At 40.2% G+C, this 15,786-nt stretch overlaps 1 protein-coding gene across 1 annotated transcript; it reads left to right on the top strand.

Annotated features, from left to right (window-relative positions):
- The first annotated feature begins 2,152 nt into the window (after positions 1–2,152).
- On the top strand, positions 2,153–12,560 carry LOC137266197 (1,5-anhydro-D-fructose reductase-like). Its single transcript, XM_067801702.1, has 10 exons — positions 2,153–2,297; positions 4,195–4,362; positions 5,615–5,731; positions 6,952–7,023; positions 8,035–8,157; positions 8,591–8,700; positions 9,467–9,527; positions 10,260–10,343; positions 11,190–11,272; positions 12,522–12,560. The coding sequence occupies exons 1-10, from the start codon at positions 2,211–2,213 to the stop codon at positions 12,550–12,552; spliced, it is 936 nt and encodes a 311-aa protein (XP_067657803.1). The 5' UTR covers positions 2,153–2,210; the 3' UTR covers positions 12,553–12,560.
- Positions 12,561–15,786: the final 3,226 nt, after the last annotated feature.

Below are 15,786 nucleotides of genomic sequence, written 5' to 3' on the forward strand. Positions count from 1 at the left end.
GTATACTGCAAATGCTCTCTATATAATGGGATATGTCTAACTGCAGCGTTAGACAAGAAAAACACAAACGAAACTGTCAGGGCAATGACTGCAGTCAGGATTTACCCTTTTGGGGATGTCTTTATTGAGAGTACTGAATGTGTAGTGAGTGAGTGAGTGAGTTAAGTTTTACACCGCATTCAGCAATATTCCAGCTATATGGCGGCGGTCTGTAAATAGTCGAGTCTGGACCAGACAATCCAGTGATCAACAACATGAGCATCGATCTGCGCAATTGGAAACCGATGACATGTGTCAACCAAGTCAGTTTGCCTGACCACCCGATCTGAATCACTCGTGCATACATCCGAAGCTGCTACAGCACGATTACCTTCTTCTCCTCCCGGGTACCCTTTCACTGCTGGGCGGGCATAGGCACATTCCGAAGGCAAGCACTCGCCCAAAGAGACACCACAGGTCCAGGGCCCCCTTTCACAAAGCACTAAGGTGATCGTAAGTAACTAAGGTAACCTTAGTGCAGTGTTACAAAATGGGAGCCAAGGTTAACCCCAGTAAAGGTTGCTTCGTGGATAGAGTCCCTGTGCACGCGCGTGGATGTGTCTCAGGGCTTAGTTTTTCAAAGCTCTCTTAGTGCTAAGATAGTCGTAAGATAGCGTTAATGTATCGCACTTATGACTGTCTTAGCGCTAAGAGAGCTTCGAAAATCTAGGGGCATAGGGCAGAAGCCACAGAAACTCTCAGGGGACAAGCTGCTTTACGTACGTAGACTATTCATGATCAAGGATATATTACCTGTAAACGACTTAGGAACGATCGTTTACGTCAGTTATGTATATGTATTACTGAAGGCGACCACCTTTACCTGAACAGGTGTGTATTTCAACCTGACCGTCACAGGGACCACATATTTGCACACAATTAAGACTGAAACATTTCCGTCCCTGAGGTCAAGAACCGAGGCATGGGGTTATTGTGTTTCAGTTGTGTAATGTATGGAGGCTAAAGCTGTATCACATTAAATGTGTGTCAGCGAATACATCAGCAAGAATATAACACTCACTCAGTACTGAAGGTTTACATAGATGAGAGACCTGTCACGCCATAATGAAAACAATATGACGTTGCAAAGATGATTGTACACGTTTTGAAATCAGAGGGCGGAGTTGACAGGACGCTAAGGTCATGATACAACAGTGATGTCTCATATCAACATCTGGCTATAATGTCTGTTGACTAAACTATAATAATGTATAATTGTGTGTGTGCGCGTGCGCGAGCACGGGTATGCGTACGTGCGCTCGCGTGTGTGAATGTGTGTGTGTGTTAATTACGTTCTCTTGCATATGGGGTTGGGGCCTTCCGTATTCTCTGGCCACGCCACACTGGATTCACATTACATGCATCGAACAAACAAACTGTTCATAGCAAGCGTTTGGTGTTGACATCATCAACAATATGTTCTCACAAGTCTAAATTCATGAATGTACCCTTGTCGCTTGCCTCCCAAGATGAGCACACGACACAGATTTGGGACATGAGCTATGCACCTTTTCAATGAATACAATAGGACAATACGACGCGACCTACATCCAGTTGCTTTTCAATGAAGGTAGGCGTGTCCAGCAAGGAGTGAGAGGTCACCTCGGATATTCACCTCAGGTTATCGCTGCTGAACACCTGATAATTATTATCTTCGTCCATTCACATGTACACCGACACCATAAAGACACGTGCTGTTCACGCGATAATGGATTTATAAGGTTTCAAATCCCTGTCAGACAAGATCGCTTACAGTTTGTTCAGCTTGACCTGAGCTACTCTACATATGCATGACCCGGGAGGTCAAATGTCACAAACGACAGGCCGAACTAATTTCATTCAAATATAGGAGCAGAGGATGTTATGATGACGCGTTTTTGCGAAACATGCATACATAGGAAACATTAAGCCATCTTTAGTTTGTGTTTTCCAAAGAAAGTTAGGACATTGCTGACGATTTCCAGACACCGAGATGCCAAACGGCAACCTTGTCTCGGACATGTTGACAATCGACTGACAAATGTGCACCCCTTCACAATAATGGACCCAACCAGTTGTGTCACGGTCACGCAACGCATTAGTATTCACTTGATCTGGTCAAGCTGAACAAGTTATACTTGTGTTGCTATTGCCGCTAGCGGACGTCTGGTTTCAACTACATACCTGCTAACATGGAGAAATACACGCCCACGACACTGTCGCTAAATAGTGGCTTTTCTATGCCCCTCGTGGGCTTTGGGACATACAACAAACTGCAGGTATGATGTGTATTTTTGTACACTTTTGTATTAGAAAAATTTCCAAGTAATGTCTCGGATCAGTGAAAATGGAATCCTAGTCTTCACCATGTCACATTAGTCAAGCGACATCGTCTTTTGTTGGCTACCCAGCCATGCTGCCATTTCATGGAACACAAGTATTTCTTGGAGCACAATGGCCGATTTTGCTGCTAAGGCAGCACTCAACACATCTGTGACACCACTTCTTATTCCTTACTCTGATTACAAAGCTAGCACTAGAACCTACATCCGTGATCGGATGCTAAAGAAGTGGGACACCAAGGAGCATTGACCTGCACAATGGGGACATGCGTCAGCTGGCCTGATCGCCCGATCCTGTTAGTCGCCTATTACGACAAGCATAGGCGCCTTTTATGACAATCATGTGTTTCTGAAGACCTGTTCTATCCCGAGTCATCACAGGTCAGAAAGGGAGAGAGAGTAAATCTCTTGTACATTGGCCGGAGGCCAATAAACCTCTTTGACTAATGTGAGTGAGTTAATATTTTAAGTCACATCGGCAGTTTTTGAGCCACATCGTTCCTAAAACACGGTAGAACAAGGTATGTAGTGATTAAAGATTAAATTAATTCAGCTGTCAACGAAGGACAGGAAAACAACTAGATTATGACGGATAGATATTTAACACAAGTAATTTAATCTAAAACAGTTTAACTATATAGGACGACACAGTATAAAAATGGGCTATATATGACAGTACAAGGTAGTGACTATATACTGCCAACAACTGAAGGTAGATCCCCATACTCTGGACAATAGGGACCTACAGTACATTTGCTTCCTGCATGGACCGTAATTGGATTTACATCATCCATTCAGCTGTTAACGATTTAGGAAATCTAGCCATGCATTAAAAGACACATATTCTACGATCAAAAACGCGAAAAGTTTTAATTAACTTTGAATGTTTGTGGACTTACGTACGCTCACAGGGAGACAATAATATTTTACGGTATTTTATGTCTCTTTGATGATACAGCCACTAAAACATCTGAGTTACTAATTTAAACTTCCAATCATAAAATGGTTATCCATTTAACAAATCTAATAAAAAAGCAATAATTAAATTAAATAACTGACATTACTGAAAAGATCCTTCATAATTCGGGATTTGAAATTGTTATCAACACAGTCAAGCAGAACTTGCATGACCGTGATTCTCTCATCACAGGGGATACAAAACGGAGGATCTTTTTATATATTTGTTAATTAAAACCAACTGTTACATGTTTATTTTGAAATATACCACAGAGAGCTAGTGAGTTACATGTAGCGTGGGAACCCTAACAACTGGTCTAATGACTGAATTGTCACCTTATGTTTATTAAGAAGAGAGTAGAGTCATGTCCGAGTCGTCTAAGTTCATACTCTTTTGCGTTGATTCCGATTATTATAATGGTGGGTTAGCCTCATTGTTAAAGTGTTCGCCCGTTACGCCGAAGACCTGCGTTCCATTCCCCACATGAGCATAATGTGTGAAGCCCATTTGCAATCAATGGGCCGTGGTCGTATGACTTTGCTGAATGTATGTCACCATACCCCTATTTCGAGGTTCGGTACTCATGCCATGGGTCACTGGGAATCCTGCCCCAGGTTCATTATACAGACGTCTCGGTCAATTTCGTGAAGCTGGCATATGTCTGACTACGGTTTAAAACAGAATTTGTTTTCACTTAAATTTCGAATCAGGTTAGTGCGGCTGTGGCTCTTCTTAACGTTGTTAACACCGGTTCGATCCCACAGTGGTAAAATGTGTGAACGCCCTTTTTGCTGATAATCAATCGCTCGCTCTGATCGAAATGTGAATATCACTGCGCACACCACATAATGCATGACAAAATTGTCCATCGTGTAGGTCAATGACCAGGTCTTGATCGACGCCATGAAGACAGCTATTGACGTCGGCTTCCGTCATCTAGACGCGGCGTGGTATTATAACAACGAGACTGACGTTGGTCAAGCCATCAAGGAGAAGATAGAGGACAAAACTGTGACAAGAGAGGAACTGTTTGTCACATCTAAAGTAAGTCACTTTATTCCATGTTAAAACTAGGAGCACAGACTAGACCGAGATGAAACGCGATGTTGAGCTCACAAGTATTTTAGTACAGGAATAGGTATAAAGGGGTAAGTTTACTATTACAAGAGGTAACAGAATTGGAAATGTCAGTGAACAAGTAGGCAAGTAGAAGAAATGCAATTCAACACAATGCATTCGCCCAACACTCACTCTTATGTTAATAGTCATGTTGTAAAGATCACCTTTCGAAATTTCTCTAATAATGTGTCCCACACCTAACGAGGTAACTTAACTCTCATTAATCTATGTACGGGATTTCTAATGCTAGCCTTACGTTGCCGTTAAAAAACCTTAATTCTGTCAGATGTAATTGAAACTATCAAATTGAAACTATTTTTGCCCAATATCCCCGTCATCTTGAGTAACTGAGTGAGTTAAAATTTATCCTCACATCGGCAATATTTCAGCGGTATCGTGACGAGAATAATAAGTTTTATACAAAACAGAGTAATTAATGGTAATACGTAAACACCTGTCAATGAAGGACAGTAAAAATGCTAGATTATCACATATTTGAAGTTAAAACTGGTAATGAAATGAGATCTAAAATAGTTTATCTACAGATGACAATACAAGGTGTTGTCTATATACTGCCAACACCTGAAGGCAGATCACAATACTAGTTACCATTGGAACACACAGTACATTGGCTTCCTGTATGGTTCCGAGCTGGATTTACATCGTCCATATAGCTGTTAGCCATTTAGACACATGTAGCCATACATTAGAATACACATACGCTACGATTAAAAACAGTGGAAAGTTTTAATTTACCTATATTTTCCATGTTTTGGGACTTACGTACCCTCTCAGGAGGACAATAATTTTATGGTATTTAACCCTCTTTGAGGATACGGCCACTAACAATCTTAGTTACCAACGAAACATCCAATCATAAAATATTTATCTATTCCCAAATCATTTAACAAATCTAATTCTTTTAAAAATGCAATAATAAAACGAGAACTGTTATTATTAAAAATATCCTTCATAGTTCGTGATATAAAATATTTATCCCCTGTGATGGAACATTCAGTACAGTCAGGCAAGACATGCATGCTGTCATCTTGAATTTATACCAAGAAACTGAAGCCCCTTTAAACAAAGAAAAAAAAAATATTTTTTTTCAATCGCCATCGAAATGAAGCATAATAATTACTGAAACACAGAACTGACATATTAATTGTTTTTTAAGCTGTGGTCCAACTTCATGGCACCGGAAAGGGTTGAGGAAGCGGTGAGGATTTCACTGAAGGACCTTGGTTTAACATACCTGGACCTGTACCTGGTCCACTGGCCTACACCAACAGAGGTGAGACAGTCATTGGGATAGAGCAGAACATTATTCCGCATCGGAATGAATCCCGATGAACCAAAACTTGTAGTAAGAATCAATTTACTGGATAAGGAGGTCAGGCTAACGTACAAAGTAATTTCTTGATAACAATTTTGACTATTTTTTCTGGTGAGCAATTGACAAGCCTCTGCGTGTGATTATGATGAATGGCACTGGCGGGACAAGATATGCTCACCTTTTCGCGAACATCTGATGCAATTTATTACAATGCTAAATTATATATAAGAGGCTATAAGGTCAATCTTATCTTCATTCTTCATATGCCGTATGTTGACAATTAGGTTTAGAAGTATAAACTTTGTCCTTATTTAATCATTTGTTATTTAGTCATTATTTTGCGTTTGTGCTGTACCTATGATAACTCGATGTTTGACATTGCTGATTGTTTACCGGTCTTGAACCTCAGGAAACGAAGAAGAAACGTATTCTGTTTCGCGAACCTCACACAGAATTAATATGTTGCATGTTTATATCATACAATTATACATTTAATACATCCATATAACCTTTTCCCTTTGTTCATCACACCATCTTCGTAAATGCCACTGAAAGAAGAATACAGCAGTTATGCATTTATCCACTTTGTTAATTTTTCACATCGATCGAAGCAGAAAGTGACAGAAAAACAGACCCCCGCGAGGTCTATAGCATAGTTTGTGTCTTTTATTATGTGTTTCATTTTACCAATTTCTGTATTAAAAATACATATTTATGACTTTCGAAATTAGAGCCGTTTCAACTTACACCTGCAGATGTCAGAGAGGTAGACAACCTGAACATGTCTCTTTCAGGAGGTCTGGTGTTTAAGATCACTATTTGAGTAGATAGCCTTTTTGTGCTGCCAATTTGGTGTCTCACTTTGAAAGCTTGGATTGGAATCCCATTTGGGACTCTAACCACAACTGTAATTTAATATGAAAGCGCAGTCCCAAATGTGCTACATTTCACATTTTGATAAATCAAACATGACTGTTACTAGGTGTTACTCCTTGTCACTGACTTGTTTCGAACGGATGGACAACAATTGGAAATACATTTTTGAAAGCAATATTTCAAACTCTTGGTTTGGTTTCATTTTGTTTGTTTGAGAGATATCTTTGAGAGATTTTGCATCGTATTGTGTTAAAATTCAGACGGAATATTTTAACAATGTAATTTCTTTTCTTTTTTTCAAGGACTGCCCCGATGATCGGTCATTTAGCTCTCCAGTGCATGACAACAAAACTGATTATCTGGACACGTGGAAGGTAGGTCAGAGGTTGAATGTCAAGCCGATTATCCCAGCGTACAGACGGCATCCATAACCAATAGTTCCAGACATACAACCATTAAAATTTGCCCAGAAACAATAATGATACCAATAAATATTTCCAGCTAAAGGGAGTGTGGTCTTGTGCCGCTTTTACCAATGATCCTGTAATATTACGACTTGGAAAACAGAAACGGACAGCATGAGCCTGTTGGAAATCGAACCTGGGTCTGACAGGTCTGACCTACCCACATTATCAGAACTATTTCTGGCATTTCAAAAGGAGACAACTCTGATTTTGGCAGCTCAGTAACTCACGCTTACAGGTGTGTGCTTTTTATAGGTGAGATAAAATATGGGCATATACTCGTATATTGCGCCAAACTCCGTTTTCTGGATGAATGGTATTAGCTCTAGCAGTCAAAGCAGACATATCATTACCCCGGATAACACAAGCTGCCTGTTAGGCTCTAGAAGGTTTTAGTCCCATGATTTATCCCACCGGGTACCCATTTTCTGCTGGGTAAACAGGGGCAATTTTGAAGACACTCACTTGCCCAAGGTCAGACCACGCGTGTCTTGTCCTTCGTTGCGGGGCAGAACTAGAAACCGATCACCCATCCGAGCACCTTCCGAGCAGATCGTTGCTTAACTTCACCTGATTGTGACCTGAACCTTATGCACAGGGCCACAGTGGGCAGAACCGGTTTATAAAAGACTTCAGCAACCCATGCTGGTCGTAAGAGGTGGATAACGGGTGGGTGGTCAGCCTCGCTGACTTGGTTGACACATGTCATCTTATTCCCGTTGCGTCCATTCCAGCTGCGTCCACATATGTTCATGCAGTTGATCACTGGATTGTCTGGTCAAAACTCGATTATTTACAGACTGACGCGATATAAATGGAACATTGCTGAGTGTGGCTTTAAACCAACCAAGGAATCTCTATGTGGACATGTGTAAACGTGGCACAGTTCTGTTTGTTAAACCTTCCATGTGTCTGTTCAAGGCAATGGAGAAACTTGTGGAGAAGGGACTGGTACGCAGCATCGGAATTAGCAATTTCAATATCAGCCAAGTCGAACGACTATTGAACATGGAGGGACTGAAAATCAAACCTTCAAACCACCAAGTAAGTTACTACTAAATAGAATAGTCCTAACCACAAAGTATATCAGGAAAACATTTTCTCCGGGGTGAAAAAATAATGACGTGTGGGAGGGTGGAAGGGGGGGGGGGACTCCCCATGCTAGATCCTCTCCAGGTATTGCTTAGTGCCATATACTAGTAACCAACCAACCAACCAACCAACCATAATATTACTAACATAATGTCATAGTACCGCAAATGTGACACTGACAAATTACATTGAATCCGATAATGGTTTCTCTGCCGAATATCATTTATGAAATACCAGAAAGGATCTCACGTCGAACCCCCTGTCATCTGAATTAGAAAAATGTTTATACTAAATGTTTGTCTTTAGCTTTGTTTCTGTGTTCTTCCCGAGCACATACATGTTTAGGTAGATAATGGTATATTCATTTTCCTGTTTCACTTTTCAGATTGAGATTCACCCTATGTTTAACAACAATGACCTCATTAAATACAGCCAGAGTAACGGTATGTCCGTCACTGCGTACTGCCCCCTCGGGGGTATGTCGGGAAATAGCGGGTAAGTTCGAGGTCCCAATGATTTTATCGGATCCATGCAGATCCGGATCAGAACTATCTTCAGCAACCCATGCTTGTCGTAAAAGGCGGGTTGGCAAACCCACTGACTTGATTGACACATGTCATCGTATCCCAGTTGCGTAGACCGATTCTCATGATGTTGATCACTGGATTGTCTGGTCCTGACTGACATATTGACAGACCGCGTCATTTAGTTGCGCAAACAAAGTAACAAATGACGTCAGTCCTATGAAACCTGTGATAATTTTATGCGTATCCAGTATCTAGTATCGACTTAATATGTCATAAGATCCTTGCTGTCGGAGTATTGAATCTCTTTTATCGCAGAATTGACCATTATTTGATTTTCAGTGTTTCCATTCGCATCTTTTAGTTTCCATGAGATGTAATTATTTTACACTTAATTCCTTTTTATTTCTGTGTTGCTACTTTTATCATCAAATTTTATGACACGCCTCTTATACATAGGTACAGCAAAACACTTTGTCCTACTGTTGCAGGATATTTGTTTCCTATAATCCGCAATAACAATAACAATAACATATGACAGGTGTGTAGTATAAGCATTATTAAATAACAGTTCACAGGTTCCAAAAGAGCCCCATTGTTATTAACCTACATGTATACTGTTTCAAAGACACATCTGACGTGTGTGTGTGTGTGTGTGTGTTTGTGTGTGTTTGTGTTTGTGTGTGTGCGTGCGTGTCTGAGGCTCCATCTGTGTACTCCAACTGTCTTTCCTTCAGCATTGTCAACAACCCGACGCTGGAAGCGGTGGGCAAAAAATATGGAAAGTCTGCGGCTCAGGTACTTAAATGGATATTTTTATGAATTTCAAACACAGCAAACTTAATCATACGCTTCTGAGTATGAAGTGAAATGGATAATGAATGAATAAGGAGACACTGTGTTTATTCCATTTGACTCACAGGCATGTCCCTAGTGCTGTTGCCGTTGGTCTACCGGAATAATGCTTGCACTGCCTTTCATTACTACACACATAAAGCTGAAAAGCTCTAGCATAAGTGAAATATAGCTCTACATGTTCCCCATTCCCCAATGTCCTCAAATGATCTGTTAAACCTCAAACCCTGGATCCTTATTCAACGCCCATAGTTACCTTAATTTTCAATCACATTGTCCGACCGTCGGCATTTTGCTCAGGGTAAGGGAGGTAACTTGTATTCCCTACAATCAAAGATGCCATCCGCTAAAATGGAAATGAAAATATAACATCGGTATATGGTCTCTGATTTAATCATAATGATTTGTGAAGGTGTTCGTTTTCGTACCAGTCATATTTCCAATGTATTTCTCTCAACTACGATAGTAAGCAGTGGAGCGTGTCCTTACTCTTGCTATCCATATTTTATAATATGTTGTTTTATACCCCTGATAATTTTAAGACGCCACTCCGGGATTCAGCAGCTTTGTGGCTCCGAACCGACATCTGATCAAGTCTAAATGGAGATCATTTAAAGCTGTGATTGTTTGTTACCCAGTTTTTATTTTCATACAAGTGTTCAACGTCTTCCCCAGGTAGCCTTGAGATGGGGAATACAGAGAGGATACGCTGTTTTAACGAAAAGTTTGAGAGAGGAGAGGATAAAGCATAACTTCCAGGTACGACGACGCGCTGTGGCAGTTGCCTCCCTTACATGAGCTTGGATCCTACTACCGTGGCTTCGATTCAGTTCATTCAATCAAAGTAGGAAATCACCTCGAATGTTTTCATACCGCGCCTGGAATAGCTGTAAGACTGAGGATGCAGCGTTGAGCACAGAACACTTCCTGAGCCACATAACCTATGTACTTGATCATGTGTCCCTGAACCGTGATATCCCTGTAACAGTGCCAAAGTGGAAACCATACTCACTTACTCCATCGTATCCTAACTGCGTAGATCAAAACTTATAATAGCAATTACTGGATTGTCTGGTCCAGATTCGGTTATTTACAGACCACCGCCATATATACTATCCAAAAAGAAACGCATAGACGAGATATCTGTTGCGAAATTGTTGTATTTTCAAACATTTATAACTCGTCCGCAAATAAACTTTAGCGCATGAAATTTTGCACCAGTTTAGAAGAAGGTAATGTCTATACAGCCAGCTCGAAGCATTTAGATAAGGGAGATGCTGAACATTCAGAAGCCTGGCAGCAGAAGATTGGTAATCTCCAGCATGCATTCTTCTAATGGCGATGTTCTGTCGTAGAGTCAAGACATGACGTAGTGATCTGACCTTGAAACCTGTTCAAAACAAATGTCAGTTTCCGAAAGTAATCTGGATATTTATTGCCAGATAGCGCATCCTCTTCGCTGCACAGTTTCAACTGGAAGGTTTCTTTTTTTGGGACAGTATAACTGGAACATTTCAGTATGGCGTTAAACTACAAATAAACCCATCAGAACTCTACCTATTCCCTCCGTTCCTCACTCCCTCACTAGTTGTATTTCTTTTACAGTTGTGGGATTTTGAGTTAAGTGGCGAGGATATGGAAGCAGTTAGTTCTATAAATAGCGACAACCGCCTGGTGGTGCCAAACATGTAAGTTTTCTACAGTGATTATCGTAAGTATTCACATTGAAGGCACATTTTAAGGCATGACAGTGGGATGAAGCAACTAAATGCTCTATGATCAGGCTTCATGTAGCCCTATGGCGTGGGATCGACAAGTGTTGTTTTTTTCTGGACCGGCTCGATCAGTTGAGTTCCTCAAGCGACATTTTTGCAGTTGGAAAATGCCGGATCTGGCATAAATAAGCAAACCAACGAAGTGCACAGCAGCATATATTATTAAAGTCACAATGCCACACATTTTCGACAATATTTTGACCTATATTGTATTCCAGTAGTCTTCTCTCTATACACCTTTTGTATTATAACATTTCCCTCTGTTATCCTTCAGTCTTTCCCTGTTTCTAATAATTTCTTGTGATGTAATAAGTGAGCGTAAATATCTTTGGAGAAGGGTTTTGTAAGTTGAAAGAACGTGTCCCCAATCCCTTTTCACATTGTGAGTAAAATACGTTTAAACTAAACTAAACTATTTTGTATCCGTTTGGATCATATGAACTCAATCTAGCTTCCCATTGAGGCAATAAAAGACCAATTATCCATTACGAATTGCGAACAGCTTCCAAACAGTGAACATTTGCCATAAATGGAATGTAAACAACTGCTTCGTACATAGCAAACTGTCGCATGCGGTGCCGTCTGCGTTTGTCTAACTTGTTGCGCGAAGGATATTCGTTAAAAGCGCTCCAATGGACATAACTGTATGGGGTTTGCTTAAAAAAAACATGCCTGGCCGGTAGAGGACTCGAGAGTCGACATAATGCAATGTTGCATTAATTCATTTGAACTTTTTGATTTAATGTTGTAATCTAAAGACGCAATTTTGTTTAGAATAAATTATGTGATAACTTCCCCAAGGACTGATAGATAGTATTATTGAGAGAAATGCATTATGTATTTTAGAGAATTGTTTTGTGACATTGTGCCTTTAAAATATACGAGGGAATATGTTTATCTAAATATGAGGGAATATGTTTATCAAAAACTGACAGTGAGAGAATTATAACTTCGAGTCAAAGGTATAACTGATAAAGTGTTGTCAAAACTGACCCATTATCCAACATTCGGTACACCTCTTGCATTTTCACCTTGAGGTCAAGACAAGCGCTCATATTCGCATGTACATATGAAATGAGGTTAACGGGACAGGTTCAAGATGACGAGATTCGACTGTAAATGACATACAATGAATGTCTTACGTTTTTATGTTTATTTGCAGGTTCAAAGGTCATCGTTTCTGTCCATTTTAGATGAACGGTAAGAGAGGCTGTTGCGCGTTGTGGTTATTTCAAGTAGAACGTTTATTATTGTATAGTACTGTCGGAAATAGGAAAAAAAACTGTTTTTTCGCGTTTATCTGTACAATTTATGTAGTTGATATACGAAAGTGTGAAATATCTCTTAAAATAAGTTCGGCCTAACTACATTCCAGCGGTAGGGAGATAGAAAACGTGAAAAAGGGTGTTAAATGGAATAAGTGCAGAAATGTGCAATCTCCAAAGTGATTCATTTGGAACAGACCGTGGCTTTATGCAAATTAGTATGCGATGATATTGTATTACAAAGGCACTTTTTAAATGCCTATTTTGAAATTAGACTTAGCTTCATTATAAACGATAGCGTACGTAAAAAATAATACTTTTCATGCTGAAACTATGACAGATGTAGCTATCATGGCGTCTCGCCATCACTATAAAAGGATATACGTAGGAGGGGCCTCTCAAAAAAAACAAAAAACAAAAAAAACAACAACCAAACAATATCCAGTCCTTCAGATCTTCGGGTGGTCATGCCACCTATATATTTTGAGACATATAATAAGATGTTTTTCTGTTGGTGTCAGGTGTCATACTCTTTTACATATATTAACAGAAACCTCATGGAACACCAACGAAAAAGCACAGGCATCTTTGAGATGACCCCTTGTGCCTGTAGGCAGTGCATGCGTTTCATGACAGGTGAGTCGACGGTTCGTCGTCACACCTGGCTGAGCAACCCAACTGCCGTCAACAGTCTGATCTATTGTTTTCAGCAGCTAGTCATATTGTTTCTGTTTTGCCCGATTTTACGAGTAAACGTGCTTTTCTGGGTACCCTCTTACGCATCCCACTGAATGCCCAGTCAGGCCGAAGTGGGTTATTTCGACATATCCTACTAGCACTTATGTAAATTTGAGGGATACAGAGCACTACTGCTTGACACATATTAGATGACCCGGCGCAGTAAACGCATTTGTGACAAGTAGGCGGGGCAGGGAATGTGGACGAATACACTGGTTGCTACAGGTACATGAGGTAGATCGGGGATGAAGCACGTGCAATACACGGCTGACCGTGGCGTGAAATCAACGGCGCTTCTGTTTAACACGTGTCCAGTAATATGATATAACAATCAAAACATGATTCCCACGGGGAACTTTTCCATATGTAGACGACAACCCGTTTCCCTCTTATCTCAAATGGAATGTTCTGGGGGGCGTTCCATATATGCAGATTGGGGTCATTTGTCAGGTCGTTGCTCATCTAATACTTGTCAAGCAGTAGTAACAGCCTAAAATCAGTTTTTCTTCTGTTTCCGACAGTACTATTAGCTGTTACACACAGCTGTTAAAGGACTGAAAACATTATGTCTGATCTAAGCATTAGCTTGACGAGAATGTTCACTTGACCCATCCTTCTTTTCAACTTAGTGTGTTGCTATCCCACCTGACAAACCTCTTAAAAATATCTGATCCATGTGCATTTGTCACTAAATATGGTGGCTAAATATGAAGTTACACCTTTCTGTCTTGACAGTTTCAGCACGTTACACTCTGGAATCAATGTGAAATTCTGCACTCTGATAATATATTAACGTACAATTTGATGAAAATATATTCATTAAAGTAGCAGGCAGGTTTCACTCCCTGCAGACATATGCATGGCAAAACTGATTTGTTTTTGGATACAGAAGAAGAAAACACGTAAATATTGACAAAAAAATAACCACCTGAACTGGAAATATATTTAACAAAGTGAAACCGTCACGTTATTGTCAAATAATGTGTACTTAGATCAGCGCTAGCCACACAGCTTCTAGTACAATTATCGATTCGACTTCCATATGTGCCAAACTTGTCTATCACTTACATGTCTTTGTGACAGGTGCCGTTATCGGAGTTCGTCTTCTTGTCTTAACAACAAGCATTTCTCGTGGTTATGTACAGGATGAAATAAACCTTCAGCCATAAGTACCTTTACTTTCACATAGGACAACCGCCATGTAGCATGATTATTGCTTAATGCGGCGTTAAAAACCTAACAAAACACTGAACGAACAAAAATATTTTATTCAGCTCTAATTCTACTGCGTCACTGGCGTCACAAACTAGTATCCACGCTGGGACAAGCGCGTTTTTGGGTTTTTTTTGTTTGTATATTTAAAGCCTTTAAAATCGAGAGTAGATGCTATTCCATGAGAAACTTCTTTGGGGGACGCTACCAAAAGTTATTTTGTGAAGGTATGGCACGTTTTCTACACTGCTGACTATTTTCACTGTGTACGACGTTAACGTGAACTCGTCACGCGATAAAAATGGCGGGCCCTTCGCCAAGTTTCCTATGTGGTCGCCCTTTAGAATTTTGGATACAACAGTATAAAACCAATAGCAATATATGGGTCTGTGCATCAAATAATGTATATTCTCCTGTTCATACATTTCAGGGAAGCGTGCAAGCGTAGATCAAGAATACATCCGAAATGGGTGTGAGACAAGGCTGACGAGGTTCTCTTCTCACACAACTCACTCAAAAGATATGACATCACAGTCGTGTATAATAAAGCGTCTAGTCTAATAAACTGAAGGACTATGTATTTCTGGTCAAAATGCACGTCTACCAAAAGCATTTTGAATATGCAAGTGACGACTTGTCCGAAATAATCCCGGTGCGACACTTCACTCCCTCACTATGGAATAAACTGGTAGCTTTATATTTGTAACACATAACTGAGACCGCCAAATCATCTGTTTCACTCTGAAGTCTATATTTTGATTTGAAACCTGTGATTGAACAATTGAATCTCATATCGATAGAAACTAGGTAGTCCGGTATCTATCCAATGGGAATTCCACCGGAACTGACTGAACGAAACGAATAAAGTATACACCTTACTGACGGCCTGTGAAAAAAGCATACCTTTGATAATTTCGTTTATATGTAGACCTATGTAAGTAATATATCTGTTTGATGCGTTAAATTGTTCACTGTCAATTTCACTTGAAGTACATCTGATTGTCTTGTTGCTAAACGCCGCAATATTCCAGCTACATGGCGGGGATATGTGAATAATCGGATATTCTAGTCTCGATCCGACAATCCAGTGATCAACATCATGAGCATTGATCTACGCAACTGGAATACGTAAGGATCTGGGTTCGATTCCCTACGCGGGACAATGTGTGTAACCCATTTCTGGTGTCCCCGCCGTGATATTGCAGGAATATT

Source organism: Haliotis asinina, chromosome 15 (genome assembly GCF_037392515.1).
Source record: "Haliotis asinina isolate JCU_RB_2024 chromosome 15, JCU_Hal_asi_v2, whole genome shotgun sequence".
Classification (NCBI taxonomy): Eukaryota; Metazoa; Mollusca; class Gastropoda; order Lepetellida; family Haliotidae; genus Haliotis; species Haliotis asinina.

Bases quoted from the DNA above. Each gene is read 5' to 3' on its own strand.
- LOC137266197 (XM_067801702.1), top strand. From the start codon at position 2,211: ATGGAGAAATACACGCCCACGACACTGTCGCTAAATAGTGGCTTTTCT. The intron at 2,298-4,194 runs GTATGATGTGTA...TCCATCGTGTAG, and splicing joins GGACATACAACAAACTGCAG to GTCAATGACCAGGTCTTGAT. The intron at 10,344-11,189 runs GTACGACGACGC...TTTCTTTTACAG, and splicing joins GGATAAAGCATAACTTCCAG to TTGTGGGATTTTGAGTTAAG.